We start from the raw sequence: 18,417 nt of genomic DNA on the forward strand, positions 1-18,417 counted from the left end.
CTTTCCTAAGCCCAGGCATCCTCGTTTGGAATCCCTATTCTGCATTCTAAAATGCACCTCGTCGTGCATTATAAATGGTATTGTTTTGGCAGTAAAATAAAAATTTAATAAATTGCCTTTGAAATTCTGTGGCTGAGAGTAGCTCATTTAATTTACCATTAACAGTGATTTCCCAGCAGCCATGGCGCATCCCTGAGAATTCTTGCACATACTGCAAGTACAATGAATTTTGTTACAAATATTAAATTTAATGATTAATGAGTTTGACGTGACTTTACATTTCATACTATTTATTAACTTTCATCGGCTGCATTTCCAGGTTTATTCTCAGGTTCGGAAGCTGACAGGTTTTGCTTACAGATCTCTCATTTCCATAGACCCTTGAAATGCTCACACGGCCTGAGCTAATGTGTCTTCACGGTGAATGCATGAAATAGTTGAGTGAGAAATAAGCTCATCTGTCCTTTGGGCATTGAGTTTCCAGCCACGGATTTAGATCCCGACTCTCTAGTGGAGACATGAGATCATCCTTCTCCACGGGTTCTCTCCTACACACCTTTATAGGGGAAGTGGGCGAGGGACAAATTCCTGAGAGGTGATGCCAAGGTTTGAATAGATACTGAGTGTTATGTTTGCTGTTTGGCAGGTCTGTGTATTTATACAAAATCTGTGGACTTGCTCTCTCTATGGGAGGAAGCTGACACTGAATATTTATTTTCAAACAACTGTATGTGTTTACATCGAAGCATATGTTAGACTATTAAATCAAAATCCCATGTTTTTCCCTATACCCAGGTCATATATAGAATTTTTTTTCAAGTTGTAATCCTTTGGTTACTATATATATACACAAACTAAGACCATATGGTTTTCTCATGCCATTCTTTGTATTTTTTTTAATGCATATTAATGAAATGTTGGAGGCAACAGAACTTGATTGAGAACAGTCTGTATATGTGGTTCTGAAAAAGCAAAGGCTTCCATTGCAATGAACTACAAGCTGTTAATACATTTCAAATGTGTTGCTAGACTGAAAATAAGCATTTTCCAAAATATATTCAGCAAAGGCTGACCTTTCTCACAATGCTATTGTATGGATGAATTCACAAACATGTCCACGTCCATCTAGCCAACGTGCAAAGAAGAATTTATGAGCTGGACAATTTATGTAGGGAGCAAGTTGGGAAGAATTCAGAAGAAAACCAACTTATAATTGATTTTTACATTATATCAATCCCAGAGTAGGTGCCAGTTAAAGTTACTTTCATCATTTTATCACATCTATTGTTATTACTTATAATAAAAGGTAATCTTTTAGGTAATAAGGCGCAGGCAGTGCTGCAGCTGGAGTTGGGGAAGAAAGACCTGCCTCCCATCCGTTTGGAAAGCTCCTGAAATCTGTTCAACACAGCTTAGCCTCTCCTGGTGCTCAGTGCTACTGTCAGTATTTACACGCTTCTCTCCTTTAGGGAGCCACGAATCATCTTAAAGTATTGTAACAGAGCGGCTAGAATGATGTGCCTCGACATTTCTCTGAATTTCATAAAACATAAAATCCATATCTACGTGCTTTCAGTTGGGATCAAGAAAATTCTGTCTGTGTACACCAGGGAAATGAGATCTCTCTGACTAAGGCAAAGTCTCATTCGACTCCCCAAGAGGACTTGCAACCTCCCATTGCTGCAGGTTTTCTTTTGGAAACGCCGCCTCACACAACCGGCTTTGCAATGCAGGGGCAACGCGTGGATTTCCGTTATGATGCACTTGCCTCAATACTGGAACTGGGTGATCTGGTTTGAAAAGGCGCCAACTTTTTTCTAAACTTCCTCATTTCGAGTGGGTTAATTCTGTTCTAGGAAAAGTTTTGACAGAATTGCTCTCCGAGCGCCAGCAAAATGTTATGTTAGAAATAACGGTGTTTACTTCCATTCTCTATTTTTTTCCATAAACTTTTAGAAGTTCATTTCCTAAGTCTAACTTTTATTATCTTACTTGACCTAGCCAATATAAATGGTATTAAGTCATTATAGCCATTCACATAATGGCACTTTCTGCCGCACAAAACAGGAAAGAATAGCTCTTCCATCCCCTGAATACCAGGCTGCTCTGGCTCTTCTTTCAAGGAAGGAAGAACTGGATGGTACCAACCTGAACTTGGCCCTGTCTGGATTCTCTGCATTCTGTAAAGGACTTGGATCTGTCAGCTCAGCCTGATAGTCACCAAGGATCATGTCTTAGGTCGGGTTCCCCAGAGGCAGAGCTTGGGATAAGGATGCTGGTACAAGAGACTGAGTAAGCGTATGTTCTCAGGAGAGAGGGAGTGAGGACGTGGGCGGGGGAATGCTAAGGAAGTTTCTGACCTCCCTTAAGCCCCCTTAAAGCCGGACGCTTGCTTCAGCCAATCCCACTGGGAGCTCTGGAGCGGGAACAGCATTGCAGCGTTTGGTCCTTCCTTGAGGCAGGGGGGCCCGTGGTACCCTCTGTCTGTCTGTCTGGCCATGGGACACCTGGGGCTGGTGGAGGCAGCTCTTGTGTAGCCCAGGGCAGTTCTCTGGAGAAGAGGGCAGCAGAACAGGGTGTGGGTGGGGCCCCAACAGTACCCACTTGTGTCCTGTAAGAGGGGACGTCTGTCTTCACCTCAGGCCCTGTTCTCACGGAGTTTTCTTTCCCTAGGGAGTGGCCAGATCCAGCTCTGGCAGTTCCTCCTGGAGCTCCTGTCCGACAGCTCCAACTCCAACTGCATCACCTGGGAAGGCACCAATGGGGAATTCAAGATGACAGACCCCGACGAGGTTGCCCGGCGCTGGGGAGAACGGAAAAGCAAACCCAACATGAACTACGATAAACTCAGCCGTGCCCTCCGTTACTACTATGACAAAAATATCATGACCAAAGTCCACGGCAAGCGCTACGCCTACAAGTTCGACTTCCATGGGATCACCCAGGCCCTGCAGCCCCACCCGCCGGAGTCGTCTCTGTACAAGTACCCCTCAGACCTCCCGTACATGGGCTCCTACCACGCCCACCCGCAGAAGATGAACTTTGTGGCTCCCCACCCTCCAGCCCTCCCCGTGACATCTTCCAGTTTCTTTGCTGCCGCAAACCCATACTGGAATTCACCCACTGGGGGGATCTACCCTAACACTAGGCTTCCCGCCGGCCATATGCCTTCTCATCTGGGCAGTTACTACTAAAGACCCGACAGTGGCCTTTCCCAACAACGTACAATCACCAATAAATCGCCACAAACTCTATTGGAGAACATGAATCAAAAGTGCCTCAAGAGGAATGAGAAAGCTTTACTGGGGCTAGGGAAGGAAGCCAGGGAAGAGGTCCAAAGACTCTTAGCAGGAGGGAGTTACTCAAATATTACTACGGAAATAAGGAGGATGCTAAAAATGTAATGTATATGGACATGTAATCTGTGGACCGGCCTTGTAAAAGACATTGTATGTAGAAGCATGAAGTCACAAGGGCAGAGTGCCAAAGAAAGTGGTCTTAAGACGTGTATAAACTTTAGAGTGTGGGATTCTGCTAATGCAAACTGGGATTAAACTAAAGCAATAGAAATAACACAGTTGTGACCTAACATACAGTTTATAATGTCATTTTAAGGAAAACTACCTGTATTTAAAGATAGAAACATATCAAAAACAAACAAACAAACAAACAGACAGGAGAGAGACCGCAGCCCGTCAGCAGATGTCGTTAATGGAACTCAGCGGCGTTTGCTGTTTTGGTTGAAATCAGATACATTCCATTTGATGGGAGCTGTCAGCTCTCTCCAACTGTGAAGACGACCCAAAGTTTCCAACTCCTTTGCAGTATTACCAGACTATGAGCCAAATGGTGGGACCTAGAATGTGTGCAGGGTGAGTGTGTGATTGTAGGCAGAGGACTGGAGGAGGAGGAAGAGGTGGGAACAGAGGAGGAGGTGGCACGGGCTGGGAGAGAAACTTCTCAAGCAGTGAAGACTGGACTTGAGGACATTTGGGGAGTGTGGAGAATGAGTTATGGAGACTTGTGGGTTTACGCGGTCAGTGTTATGCCAACCCCAGTGTTAGGAGAAAGGACACAGCACAACGGAGAAAGGGGAAGTCGTAGAAGTCAGCAGCAAAAACGAGCATCTCTTTTTTTGTTTGTCAAAAGAAAATTTTAACTGGAATTGTCTGATATTTAAAAGAAACATTCAGGACCTCATCATTCCATGGGGGCTTCGTCCTCCACAGGGTCAGGTAAGAGTCGGCCTGCTTGGCTACCACAATCAGAAATCACGTAGGCATTTTGGGTAGGTGGCTCCAGTTTTCCTTTTCGAGTCGCGAACGCTGTGCGTTTGTCAGAATGAAGTATACAAGTCAATGTTTTTTTTTTTTCCCTTTTATATAATAATTATATAACTTATGCATTTATACACTACGAGTTGATCTCGGCCAGCCAAAGACACAAGACAAAAGAGACAATCAATGATACAATGTGGCCTTGAATTTTAACTCTGTATGCTTAATGTTTACACATGAAGTTATTAGTTCTTAGAATGCAGAATGTATGTAATAAAATAAGCTTGGCCTAGCATGGCACATCAGATTTACACGGGAGTCTGCATTTGCACTTTCTCTAGTGACTAGAGTTGCCTAATGGAAACGTGCTGAGTGTTGTGGTTTTTGTGTTACAATTTTACTTTGTCCAGGCACTTGTGCAAGACAGCGCCAAGCAGATGGATGTTTTGGCACCAAACAGGGTCCTTCCTGCCCACTCTGTCTCATTCCCAGCCCCTCTGGCACAGAGGGACCAAACGTTTCACACTGGAGCCTCCACACTTATGCCCAGAATGAAAAGAAGCCTCTAACGCTGAGGTTGTAATTGGCAAATTCTAGTTCAACACCTGGTCACAAATACCCTTAAGCCCTGCTATGACCATAAAACAGTTGTTGAACAGTGAACAAACTATTGCTCTTAATGCAAAGTGTATTATGATTGGTAAAGTGTCACAGATGGCTGCAATTTCTCACTTTAAAGAAACAAGGGACAGCTTCTAAATTTATGACTTGGCTTCCCTTTCAGAAGATGCCACCAGGTAGACTGTTGCTTTAGTCTTTCCACTCCAGAATAATCTGAACACCATGGTTTGGGACTCACCAGCTCTGAGCCTGATGTCACTGGTTCTCGCAGATGCTGTTTATTTCTATGATCTAAAGTCACTTTCCCCGGGCATCTTTTCTTTTCTGTGTTTCACACGTACTGCCAACCCTAGCTGAGGTGAAGGGAATTCCAGAGGTGCAATACAAGGCCGCCGTGAGAAGGAGCGAGCCTAAGCAACTTCTCAGCCTGAATCAGTTTCTGAATTGGCCCATTTCATGGCTGTTTCGGGACTCGTTTTGCACTTTGTAATCCTTTTGCTATGATTAAATGAAGTTGCCAAACCTCTGTGCTGTGGATGTTTTGGCAGTGGTCTTTAAAGGCAGTAGGATACGATTACCAATGCTCCAGACACCCCGCATTACTTGGATTGAACAGAGCCCAACCATCAATCATTTCCCAGCAGCTTGGGAAAGGCCCACAAAGCGCCTGTATCTCCTTAGGGAAAGTAAATAAATAAAATCATAAAAGCTGGCAGCTAGGGTGACCCGAACTGTACTAATGGAAAAGATCAGTCATTTCTATTTTGGAATGCAAAGTCAAGGCACACCTACACTGCATATAAATACAAATTCACTTGGATAATCACTCAATTCTCTCTTTCAAGATCGAATCGTGAGAAAAATAATAAAAACAAGACATGTTTATCATATTCAGTTTTAACAGATGTTTTCAGTTAGATTCCTCAACCTCTCCCAACCCTAATCCAGGTTATTAGCAAGTCTTATGAGCAACCGGGATAATTTTGGATAACATGATAATACTGAGTTCCTCCAAATAAATAATCTTTAAATTGCCTTAAAATGACATTAACTCTCTGCTCCTGTCATAAGCAAAATCCAAAGCACCTCCAGGTCGGATTCATAGTCACATGAGCCTTTTCTCTATCTCTGCTTCTTTCCATCCCTTGACCTGCCCTGATGGATGCTCACGATTTCCACAGTCTTACTCCTGCGGGGAAGAGATTTGTCTTCTTTTCTTGTCTTCAATAGTCTTTTGGGCTTTGTACTTGGTGAAATCCCCAAATCTCAGTCAAGACTTTATTTCTGTTCCCGGTTTGATGCCCTTGTTATATCTCGGAGGGGTTCACGATGCAGCGATTTGTCAGATTTGTCAGGACTGACGCAGTCAGAAGGCTCCCTGCTTCTCCTGAGCACCTGTCTGGGCAGGTGTAGCACCTGCAGCCTGGGAGCAAGGGCCCTGAGGCGCTGCCCTCCGATGGCAGGTGCAGCAAAGATTGGGAGCTGGGGACGTGATGGTAGACAGGGAAAACACAGATGTCCTACAGGTCCCCCATATTGACCTGTCACCTGTGGAAAGAGACCAACATAATTTTTTTAAAACCTGGTTTAATTTAGTCTCTCATCTCAAATACAGTTGTGAGACAACCCATCCGAGAAAAAAAGCACTTTGGACTGCTCAGAAGTATATCAAGTTCTGTGCCTTCTCTTTATCTCAACCCTGGTTTAAAGAAATCTTGTCAAGATATTTTCACATCAAATGGAAAAGGTTGGATATGCAAATCAAATATTAAAAACAACTAGAGCCTCTTTATTTTTAACACAGCAGTGTTTTTCAAAGTGAGGTTCCTGGGCCGGCGGTACCAGCACCACATGGAAACTTGTCCGACAAGTGAATTTCCAGGCACTGCCCCAGACCTGCTGAATCAGAAATTCTGGGGTGGGACCCCACCATTGGTTTAAATAAAACTTACAGGTGATTTTGATGCACGCTGATGTTGGAGAACTACAGCTGTAGAAGAAAAGAAAATCTGTGTCTACTCATGGAATGCTCAGCATGATGTCTCGATTCGGTGAAGTTTCTTCTGTGGCCACATAAAAACCAACCATCAGGAAAACCATTTTATTCTGAAAGAGTCGTCCTAAGTTGTGCTTCCTCTGGGCAACTGTTCTCCCTACCATTAACTTCTCCCTGCGTGAATCGGTTATCTATGCTGGGTAACATATGCCCACAAACACGGCAGCTGAAAACAACACAATCTCCCAGTTTCCACGGGTCAAGAGTCCTGGCACAGGTTGGCTGTTCAGCCTCATTAGGCTGAAATCAAAGGGTCATCCAGGGCTGTGATCTCACCTGAGGCTCAGGTTTCCTTTCCAGGCTCTCTGGTTGTTGGCAGAATTGAGTTCTTTGCAAGTGTAGGACTGAAGTTTCATTTCCTTACTGGCTGTCAGCTGGAAATTGCTCTCAGTTCTTTGAGGTCACCTGGGGTCCTTGCCATGCGGCCCTCTCCAGAACAAGGTAGTTTGCTCCTTCAAGGCCAGAAGGAGAATCTCTCTGTCTCTTTGAATCTCTCTGACCTTTTCTCAGGGCTCACCTGATTAGATCAGGCCCACCCAGGGTAATCACCTTCTTTTTTTTTTCCCCCCAAGTCTGCAAAATTCCTTTTGCCACAGAATGAACTTAGTCACTGGAGGGCTCACCTGTCATCTTGCCCGTCCCACTCACACTCAAGTGGAGGGGGCCATAGAGGGCATGTGCATCAGAGGCTGGGAATCGTGGAAGTCATCTCAGAATTCCACCTACCACGTCATGGCTATCCTGCCTGTCTTGCTGGCACTCCTAAAAGCCCTCTGGCCAACCAAGTGTCCTTAAAATGCATGTTGTCTATGTCTGACTCGGGGGGGGGGGGGGGGGACATGGGCAATATACATAACCTAAACTTTTGTACCCCCATAATAAGCTGAAATAATAAAAAAAATGCACGTGTCTAAAAGGCCAGCCGCCACTCGGCAGCACAATACACTGCAGCCCTGGGTTCCATGCCGCCCGTGCCCACTGGCGAGTCTCAGGGTCTGAACCTAACCAATTTGAAACTGTATGTCAGACATGTAAGGTATAATGCTAAGTTTTCATTGGTAGTTTCATGGTTTTTTTTCTTTTGACTCTTAGTAAAAATAAATAAATAAGGCAGCCCAAGTTAATGCTATAAGGAAACAAGTAGGCAAACTTTTCTAACTTATAATTGTAATTTTAAACTGTTTTACTAAGTAAAATATTTTCTCACAAAAAAAATTTAAACTATTATTCTGTTAAAGGACGTCATAATATTACTTGATTGTAATTTGTGCTAGAACATGTCGAATTACAGACTTGTGCATGAAGCATGTTCTATGCAGGACCTTTATGAAAAAAAAAAAAAAAAGAAATGAGTTTTTCATGTTGCATAGCATGTTCCCTAAAGAAAATAATACAAAAATGGTAGGTAGCCAGAATTTCTTCCTGAGATTACTTCATAAAACAGTTTGGGGGATGTTGCAAAGTTGTGAGTAGTTGAATGAGCATGGCCAGAAAGTACCAATTCAAAGACTGATGCTCATTTAGAAGAGAAGGCCCAGAATTAAATTCCAGGCCTATGCCTTTGAACCTACTTAATCATACTTCACTTGGATACAGCTGAAGACAATTCCAGATGCTGTGAGTCTACGGTGACAATAGGTCACATGACCAATGACGAATTCAGGATGCCAAAGAACAGGCTAAAGTGATGGGCTAGATCTTAATGGTGTTAGGACCTCCAGCCATGTCCAAAACACCTGGGAGTTGGACAGAGCAGCAAGCAGCGCATGTGGAAATGACTTCAAGGTTTTGGAGATGATAGCGATGAAATGCAGAATAGCCAGCTTTTAATGAGTTGCTTATGGGTCAGACACTGCGCAGGTACTATCTTATTACTCCCTTCAACTGTCTCCACCACTCAAATTCTTAAAAAATCCAGATAGATTAAACAATTTACCCAGATCACCCAAGGTAAGAAGTAGAACTAATGCTTGTTCCGGTACTTACTCCAAAACCTCTACTCTTACTCTTAAGCTATTTTGCCTACATTGACAGAAAATTCGATGGGAGAATGACATGACTGCCCAATCTTAGGTTGCATGTTTTAAAATAGATTGCAAAATAGGACTTGCTTATCCTGCACTGAACAGATTCCAGTATTAATTCTGGACGTACATTGGAAGAGTGGCATGGGGCCAGCTAGTGCAAGTGCAGTGGAGAGAGATCAGGAAGGGAGGCAGCCCAAGGCCATGCCACAGAAGACAGATGGAGGGATGTTCGGTGTCTTTACTGGAAGTGGGATCACATTTGCCACTCACTGATTCAGGACCCAGCACAGAGCACGACAATATTCAGCTGGCAGGAAATGGAAGAACTCTTTAACAACTGGAGGATCTCCAAATGGAATGGCCAGCCTTTGTCCATGAGTTCCTGGATATAGGTGCGCTCAGGTAAGGAATGCATGACTGCTTGCCAGGTGTTCAGCAGCACATGGACCATGTGGCTATTTAGGTCTGTCACAAATTGCGACATGCTTAAATGTCACTATACACACAGGTCAGGGAAGAAGGTCTGAAATGAATGATGCTTAGTAGCCTCACTCCTGATCAGTGCCACTTAGTCTTAAGGAACAAGAGCACGTTAGGACTTTAGACATTAGTGGCACCAGAATCTGCCCAAATTCACTTGTGGCATGGCTCTGTGACTCAAGCAGCCAGCTCATGGGACAGCTGAACTTGCCTTCCACATTTTCTCACTTAGGAGGAACACGGCTCTCCCGCAGCACACTTACGTGAAGGCACACGTCCTGAGAGTCGTTGGTCACAGCCTGCTCAGTGTTAGACATGGCTCAGCTGAAAGGGTGTCAGCCTGCCTCAGGGACCTTCAGTCCAACTCCAGACTAACCATTTCCACCTCCAAGTAGGCACAGGAGGGCCGGGAGCCAATGCTGGTTTTCCATTTGAGCTCACGAGGTAGAGGCTAAGGAAGGGGTGGGGGTGTAGGTTCAATGTGTAAGAAAGAATTTGGGCTAGAAGTTATGAAACCATTTTTTTGTACTTTCATGACTAGAAAGCCAAGATATTTCAAGATGTTGACAACCTATTTTAAGTAAGTTCTTATTAAGTTTTGGTTTTTATTTGGCAAGAATATAACTGAAACTTGTTTGAAAGGTTTCAAGGTGGGTGGATGGGTAACTTTCCCACCCTTTTTCTCCTAGGGTGAAGGGAAGGAAAAGTCTAGGTGTCCTCTTTGCTATGGCACCAGGGCGTGGTTTCCAAGCAGCCGCAGTAGAACTGGGTGCAGGCTGCTGGCAGGAGGGGCAGAGCCAGCGGTCCAGTTCCAAGTAATTGCTGATACGCAGGTTTCGGGTCCAAAGAGGAGCTTCCCAGTGGCTATCATTTTCTCCTTTAAACAATAATACTAATAGCTACAATTTTTTGATGATAATAATAATAGCTTAGTGCCAAGTATTATCTTTTTAATTTAACTTGCACAATAACACTTAGAGATATTTTTATTCTTATTTTACAGATGTGAAAGTGAGGCTTTGAGAGGTTACACAACGTCATAAATCACCCTAAGTCATAGGAAAATCTTACACTTTTGGAACCTGGAATTCTAATGGCCTTCCTAAGCCATCGCTTGGATGGCTTTCAAGGGAAGTCAAATTAAGTGCCCTCTCCTCGTCTAGCTATGCTGGGCAGAAGCCCGGTTGTTGGTAGTTATCAGACAGGAAGCATTTCCCAGCTCCGCCCTGCAGTTTGAGGGCGGACTGCCGCTTGCTGGCGGTGCTGGGCGGACTTGAGGTCTCTTGGATGCAGAACACAGAAACCGTGTTGAAGGAGTCCCAGCTGCTGGGCCATGGCCCCAAGGGAGGCGCACGGGGCTGCGACCCGCGGCAGTGACCTGGTGGCCACATGCCTCCGGCCGCTCTTCTTGGTGTCAGAGCTGAGGCCCTCCGAGATCAGGCAGGTCCCGGCTCAAGAAGAATAAATGGCCATTCTTTCGTTTCCATGTTGGGAATCAACTCAGGAGTCAGACAGATGAAAATATAAATATTCCTTTAATAGAATTAAGAACGTGGCTCAAGGCTACACATACTTTGTCCCTTTCACGTTGGCGCAACTCCCAGGAGACAGACACCCGAACCAGTTTCCTGTCAGGGTAGGCCACGCCTCTTCCTGTGAAAGAGAGAGGAAGCGGTGGAGAGAGGACAAGAGTAACTGTGATGAGGGCCCTCCCCATGGAAATGTGCTGTAGGGAGAAATAATGGTTCCATACTAACAATAGGCCCAGACTCAGATTGGTTGATTTGACAGTTCTGCGAAGACTAAACCCCTGCTCTCTTGATATTTTCTAACGTAAGACCCTGGGCCAGTCTGTGCCTCTGCCCATTCACGCTCAGGTGGTGCAGCGCATTGAAAAGCGGGATTATGCAATGGTCACTGGGCTTTAAACCAACACTGTCAGGCCCATGTTTACTAAGCCGACCTACTCTAATTAAGAAAAAACTACCAACAGGGGACCTGTAGCGTTCACCCAATGAAGGCTGAACACTTGTTAAGGACATTTTATCCAAGTTCACCTGGCTGTTAAGCAGCAAAGACAGGAATTGAATCAGGGTCTCTGATTCCAAACCCATCATGACTAGACACTTTGCTATTCTACCTCTCAGAGAAAGGCCTGACCTAAGAGTAAGATTCCTACGATGGGCAAACAAGTCATTACTCATATGATGGTAGGAAGACAAGTAAGGCAGGAAGAAACTATGTAGGAGAGGAAGACAGTTGGAAGGAGGCTGAATTATAAGTTAGTATGTGATGTCCTGTTGGTTGGGGTTGGGGGAGGGAGTGTGATTAGCAAGAGAACGCACTATGATGATTACTTGGGACTCCACGACAAACTCACAGTAGAAATGCCTAAGGGAGAACCCCGTCTCTCTCATGGAGTGTTACACACACAAAGTTAACAAGGGATGCAAAATCAAGCCAAATGAATTTAGTCTACAGAATATTCAGTTTCAGTTCAGTGAATGCTATGTTTTGAGGTCAAGTATTCTTGGAAATTGTATCATACCGTAGTTGTTTTGGGAAGCCCCTCCTGGTATGCTTTGATTGTCTTTTTACAGCTGTGAATCCATCAGCATTTTTCCTCTACTCTGTCCAGTTCTTCATCCCAATTCCTGCTTTTCATCCCATTTTGTGTCAGACTCTCTGGGATAGTTTTGGAAAGAATGTTACTGTAATTATTAGAATTCAGGATAAATCAGTAGGGAGCAAGAATGCTTGCATTTATTTAACAAGCATTTATTACATGTCTTTGATGTCATTGCACTGTGAGAGGTACAGAAAGATGTTAGGGAGTTCTTGTCCTTAAAGAGATTATAATCTAGGAAGAACAAAGAAATTGTACATAAAAATCTCTAGTGTAAGACAAGACAATGTGTGAACTGCATATGAATGTGAAGAGGAGGGACAGATCACTCTAGTAGGCTGACCAGGGAAGGCTTCCTGAAGGAGGTGGTATTTCAGAAGGGGGAGGATTTTGATGGGTAGAACATATTCCAGGCAGGGAAATTTTCTTTTCTTGAGCAAAGCCATGGGGGTCGGAAAACAATTAATCTTCAGGAGAGAAATGTACCAGTCATGGAGAAAGAAAAACAAAACCAACCAACCAGTCTGTGATTTAAAAAATCATGTAAGGTTAAGTAGGATGTTTGCTTTTGTATTTAATGAACCAAACAATAATGAGAGGTAACACTTGGGGCATCTTGCTGCATGCATGGACCATGTCTAAAGAGGCATGGCACTTCTGGGTCTAACCTGCCACAGTCTGTGGTATGAAGAAGGGTTGGGACACTGGAGAGTAAAATCTTGACTGTACACATTATAAAATACAAGCCATTCAAATGATAAGCAGTTTTGGAATATATCGCTAAGACTTTTTTCAAGTGATCCCTATCTATTCTTCAGGCAGAGGTTATATTAAGCAATAACTGAAAAATATGAAAATATGGGGAGCTGATCTGAAGATTTTAGGGTGAGGAAAGTGAAAGGATATTTGGGGATGTCTCACATTGCTATGAGATATAATAGAAAGGTGATAATAACAATATACCTTTGTTATGTGCTTAATAGTTCACAAAGGGGCTTACCCATGTGCTGTTTCAGTTGATCAGAGCAACAAATCTTGGCTATAGAAATTTGTTTACTCATTCATTCAAAACAAAGATCTGATCTACAATAGCAGGTATGGAATCAGGTCCAAGGGATACAAAAGTAAATGGAACACCTGCCCTGACTTCAGAGATTTCAGAGTCTTATGGAATTCATTTCCCCATTTGAAGATGAGAAGTAGAGACTCAAGAAGGTTATATACTTTTTAAAGCATGTAGCTAGTAAGCAGCAGAGCTCAAAATTGAACCCAGGCTTTTGATACTCAAAAGTGTACCCAGGTACACTTTCAACCACACAATGCTGCCTCTTCAGAGGCAAGAACTTGATACAGAAACATCAGGAAGCCAAGCAGCTGGTTTGTATATTTACACAGATACTGACCTTTCTGTGCAATGAAGTGTGCCTATCCTATTGTATTATTACCTGAGCTGAAGTCTCAACATCTCATTCCTCCACCCTCAAGTCCAGGATGGAATACTTTGAAATGAGCTTCTAAAAGTTCTTAAGGGAAAAAGTTTTGAGGAAAAAATATTAAAGGAAACAATCTGAAGAGTAGCAAAATGGGAGAGAGGCTGAGAGAAGTTTCCCCAAGAATGGGAAAAGATTAGAGTCCCTAAGATACACAAGCAATGGGGACCTAGACCATCATGAATGTGCAGGCCTTGGAAATTGACAGGAATTCAGGTGTGTGGTTGAGTGATGGTCCTAGGGAGATGGAGCCTTGGCCCTGGTGATTCTAGCCCCATCAGAGATCCCTGTGCATTTGCTTGATGCTGAACCAACAACCTGTAGAGTTTGAGGCAGAGTGTGCACTGAAGACCAAAAGACTATTCCTTCCAGGATCTATAAATGGAGGGGAAACCACAGTCATAATGAGATTAAAAGATTCAAAGTTCTCACCAATTCTTGATGGAGTCAACTTTATTTTGATTCTATAACAAAAAGAATGTAATTTCTTACATAAGATTCATACCTACTTATTAATACATCATCTCAGTTATTGCTAAAACAAGTAGAAAAATAAGAAGTGGAAGAAAATTAACGAGCATGACCTAATGGAGTTAGGGCACTGCCCACAACAACTGAAGAATACAAATTCTCACACACATGGATCATTTATAAAAATTTGCCATAAATAGGTTTACAATGAAAATCTCAATATATTTAATTTATTAAATTACACGATACCTTCTCAGACCTAAAGCAATTATGTTAAATGTCAATAAAAAGTTAAGTAGAAAAAAATTACTTAGAAAATATACTAGCACTTGAAAAAAGAAATTATAATGGAAGTTAAATATTTATGATTTAATATAATAAAAATACATATAAAAATTTGTAGCATGTACTTAGAGCAGCAAATAGAAAGAAACTTACAGTCTTAAATGTTTATACTAAAAAAGGATGAAAATTTGTGAACTAAACATCCACTTTAAAAAGGTGGCAAAAGAACAGCAAAACAAAAAAACAAAAAAACAAAAAAAAAAATAGGAAGTGGAACGTTATAAATAAAAGAGCAGAAATTAATGAATTGAAAAACAGACTTGAAATATAGAGAATTAACAATGATAAAAGTTGCATTTTTGAAAGATTAATAAAATTGACAAATCTCTAGTGAGACTGGTTTAAAAAAGAGAGAAGACAAATAATATTAAGAATTAAAAAAGGGGATAAAACTATGGTTACTAGACACTTTTGAAGGATTAGAGGATATTGTGAGGCAATTTATGCCTATATATTTGAAAAGTAGATTAAATGGATAAATTTGTGTAAAAACAAAACAGACCAAATCAACAAAAGAAAAAAATAGAAAACCTGAACAATCTTACAACCATTAAAGAAATTGAATTAGTAGTCAAACTCTTTCCACAAAGAAAGCTAAAGTCAGATGGCTCCATCAGTGAGGTCAATCAAATAGTCAAGGTGCAAAATTTGTCACCAATGTAAAAAGAAATAACACTCTCCAATACAATATGCAAGGCTAACATAACCTTCATACCAAAAACAACAAGGACAGTATGAAAAAGCCAATTATTATGAATGCAAGATGCAAAAATATTAAATTATTAGTAAAGAAAATTTATTTATGAATAAAAAAGTAATTATATCATGACCAAGTTGCATTTACTGAAATCATGCAAATTTGGATTAATACTGGAAAATCAGTTAGTGTAACCCCCACATGAGAACATTGTAGGAGAAAATTATGATCACCTGAATAGATACAGAAAATGTTATCAAACATCTATATATTATTAATGACTAAGACTAGAACGAGACTTCTTTAGCCTGATAATGGTATCTATAGAAAACATACAGCAAATCTTGCATTTAAAGATTTAAAATCAAAAGCATTTTCTTTGATGTCAAGAACAAGACAGAGATACCTACTATTATCATTTCTATTCAACATACTTTTGGAGGCTCACCAGAACAAGAAAAAAAGAAATAAAAATGATAAGTATAGGAAAGACACTAGTATTCTATTAGTCACAGAAAATACCATTGTACATATAGAAAATCCAAATTAATCATTAGATTGATTTTTTAATTCATTAGAGTTTTAGGAAAATTATTGGAATCAAAATTCAAAGTCATTTCTACATACTAACATATACATTGAGAAAATTAGATTTAAAATATATCATTTATAATAACATGAAAATGTAATACCTAAGAATAAATCTATTAAGGATGTGTAAGAGCTTTATGAGAAAATAATAACACTTCATTGAAGGACATTAAAGATAATCTAAATAAATGAAGTGGTAAGTCATGTTCATGGATTTAATAATTTAGTATTATAAAAAGTCTATTATTTGCAAAATGATCTAGAAATTCACTGCAATTCCTGTCCAAAAATCCCAGCAGTTTTTTTTTACAAGTTTTACAAGCTATTTCTAAAATTTATACACAGCACCAGATTAGCCAAATGATTCTTGAAGAAAATACAGCATACACGTTGTGGTTTTTGCCCCCTCCCAGGTGCTAAATCTTGTTATAAAGTTACAGTAATGGACAATAACAGTGTGGATGGCTCAAAGAGAGACAAACAGATCAACAGAGTAGAAGAGAAAATCCATAAAGAAATGTAAGGTGTGGACACCAGATATAATCCTGAAACAGTATTGAAGATCAGTGTAGAAAGAATGGGCTTTCAATAAATGGAGCTAAACAACTGGAAATCTATAATGGGAAAAATTAATTGGAGCCCTACATAATATCACTCATTAAAATCAATTGCACATGGGTGGTTAAGGACGTAAAGGTAAAATGCAAACTTATAAAGCTTTTCCAAGATACTACAAGGAAATATCTTCATGACCTTGAGATGCAAAAGGATTTTATAAAACAAGACATAAAAACTATAAACTATAAAATAAATATTAATAAGTATTACTGCATTAAAATTAAGGTTATTTTTACTAAAAGGTATAAAAAGAGTAAAAACAAAAGCTATATGCTGAAAGAAAATATTTGTGAGCTGTATAATCTGTCCAGAATGTATTACTATTATAAATCAATAAGAAAAAACAGTAGAAAATATGCAAACGAATTGAATAGCTCACCCTTCAAGAGTGGAAACTTGATGAACAATGAATTAGGAAGGAGCAATGCTTAAGCTCATGGTAATCAAGGGGATGTAAATTAAAACCAAAATCATGACTATTTTACACCCACCAAATTGGCAAACATTAGAAAGACCAACCAGGAACAATGATGGTAAAGACATAAAACAAAGAGAGCGCTCATGCAGTGTTGGTGGGGGTGCAGAGTGGTGTGTCTCTTTGGAAAATAGTTTGGCATTCAATGACATTCATTGTAGAGATGAAGTGTATACCCTAAATCTTTTTTTAGGGGTACTCCATGGGAAATTAGGAAACTCTTCCAGAAGTCCACAAATATCCATGTACCAGAATGCTCCTGCAAGCATGCTTGTCATAATAAAAACTGAGAAAAAAAAATCAAGAATCCATTAACATTAGATTGGATTAGCCAGTTTGGCTTTATCCACATAATAGAGTATATATAGCAATTAATGAAACTCACTAACTTACTGTGCGGCCAAAGACACAAGTAGCAGGAAAACATATGTTAATACAACATACTTTGACTCAAACTGTACAAAAGCAAATTATGTAACTGAAACCTGTATATCCCCATAAAATTCTGAAATAAAAAAAATACAATATGGTTTCATTTATTGATGTTTCAAAAGCAGGCAAATACAATGTATCGTTTAGGGGTCATGTAATGGTATTGAAAAATATGAAGAAAGGCAAAGGAATGATCATTCCAAAATCAAGGTAGGGATTACCTCTCAGCAGGAAGAAAAGGGGTGGTGTCAGGAAAGGACATTCAGAGCTTTTAAGGACTTGGCAATGTTCTATTTCCCCTTGTGATGGTGTTTTCTTTGTCTGTTTTATAGATAGATAGATAGATGGATTCATTTTAAACACTCTTCTGTATGTATGAGGTACCTTCCAATTCACGTGTTTTTTAAATGATATGGAAAGAAGAGAATGAATACAGACTTGGCCCCAGTTTTGCTCCCAGCGCGAGTGTGCCCCAGCAGGAGCGATGTTTAGCACCCTGGTGACATGTGCTGTGCTCTGATTGCTCTCTGCAGAGGATGCTGCACTTCCTCTTGGGAGGTGGCTGAGAGTTCGCTTTCCGTTCGATGAGTTTCGGTATTCCCCAGCAGGTTTTGCTCCCCTGCCAAATGCCCTCTGTTGGTTAGTTATTGTTGATGAATGTCTGTGCGGAATTCTCTCTCTCTCTAATGTGAGTCCTCTGTGATTTTCCTTCCTTCAAGAGATAGAGCTGAATTCCCCACCCTCTTAGTAAAGGCTGGACCCAATAGTCCACTCCTAATAAATAGACTATAGCAGATGTGATGGTGTGTGACTTCTGAGACTAGGTCACAAAAAGCAACGTGGCCTTCTCCTTGGATCATTTGCTCTGGGGGAGGCAACTGCCATGTCATGAGAACACTCAATCAGGTCCCATCTACCGTGTCATACAAACTGCATCTGCAAGGCTTGGACTTCAAGCCCTGGTTTACCAGGAGAGGGACAGGCACTCCCCAACCAGGAATCTGAGCTGCTGAAATTGGGCTGGAGACAAGTCCAGCCATGTCTTCCCACTGTTGGATCCCAACTCCTAGTCTTGCCAGGAGAGGCAAGTTTAGAACCCCTCTAAAGGTTGGGGTCCCTCTCCTGCAGTCAGATGCCAGGCTCTCTGAGCCCTCTGTGTACTGCCCCAGAGCCATGTGTACAACAGGTGACCCACATGCCCACTTCTGCTC

General features: G+C 41.3%; 1 protein-coding gene across 4 annotated transcripts in view; it reads left to right on the plus strand.

The window, feature by feature from the left end:
- ERG (ETS transcription factor ERG) overlaps positions 1-6,564 on the plus strand; it is a 189,493-nt gene extending 182,929 nt beyond the window's left edge. For 2 of the 4 annotated variants that reach the window (XM_069472292.1, XM_069472291.1), the window contains exon 9: positions 2,674-6,564. In XM_069472292.1, coding sequence (XP_069328393.1) covers positions 2,674-3,194 — 521 coding nt within the window. In that variant the 3' untranslated portion in view covers positions 3,195-6,564. The remainder of the gene's footprint in view (positions 1-2,673) is intronic. The other 2 variants (XM_069472289.1, XM_069472290.1) reach the window with 1 other exon arrangement.
- Positions 6,565-18,417: the final 11,853 nt, after the last annotated feature.

The sequence above is a fragment of the Eulemur rufifrons genome, chromosome 7 (assembly GCF_041146395.1).
Source record: "Eulemur rufifrons isolate Redbay chromosome 7, OSU_ERuf_1, whole genome shotgun sequence".
NCBI classification, from domain to species: Eukaryota; Metazoa; Chordata; class Mammalia; order Primates; family Lemuridae; genus Eulemur; species Eulemur rufifrons.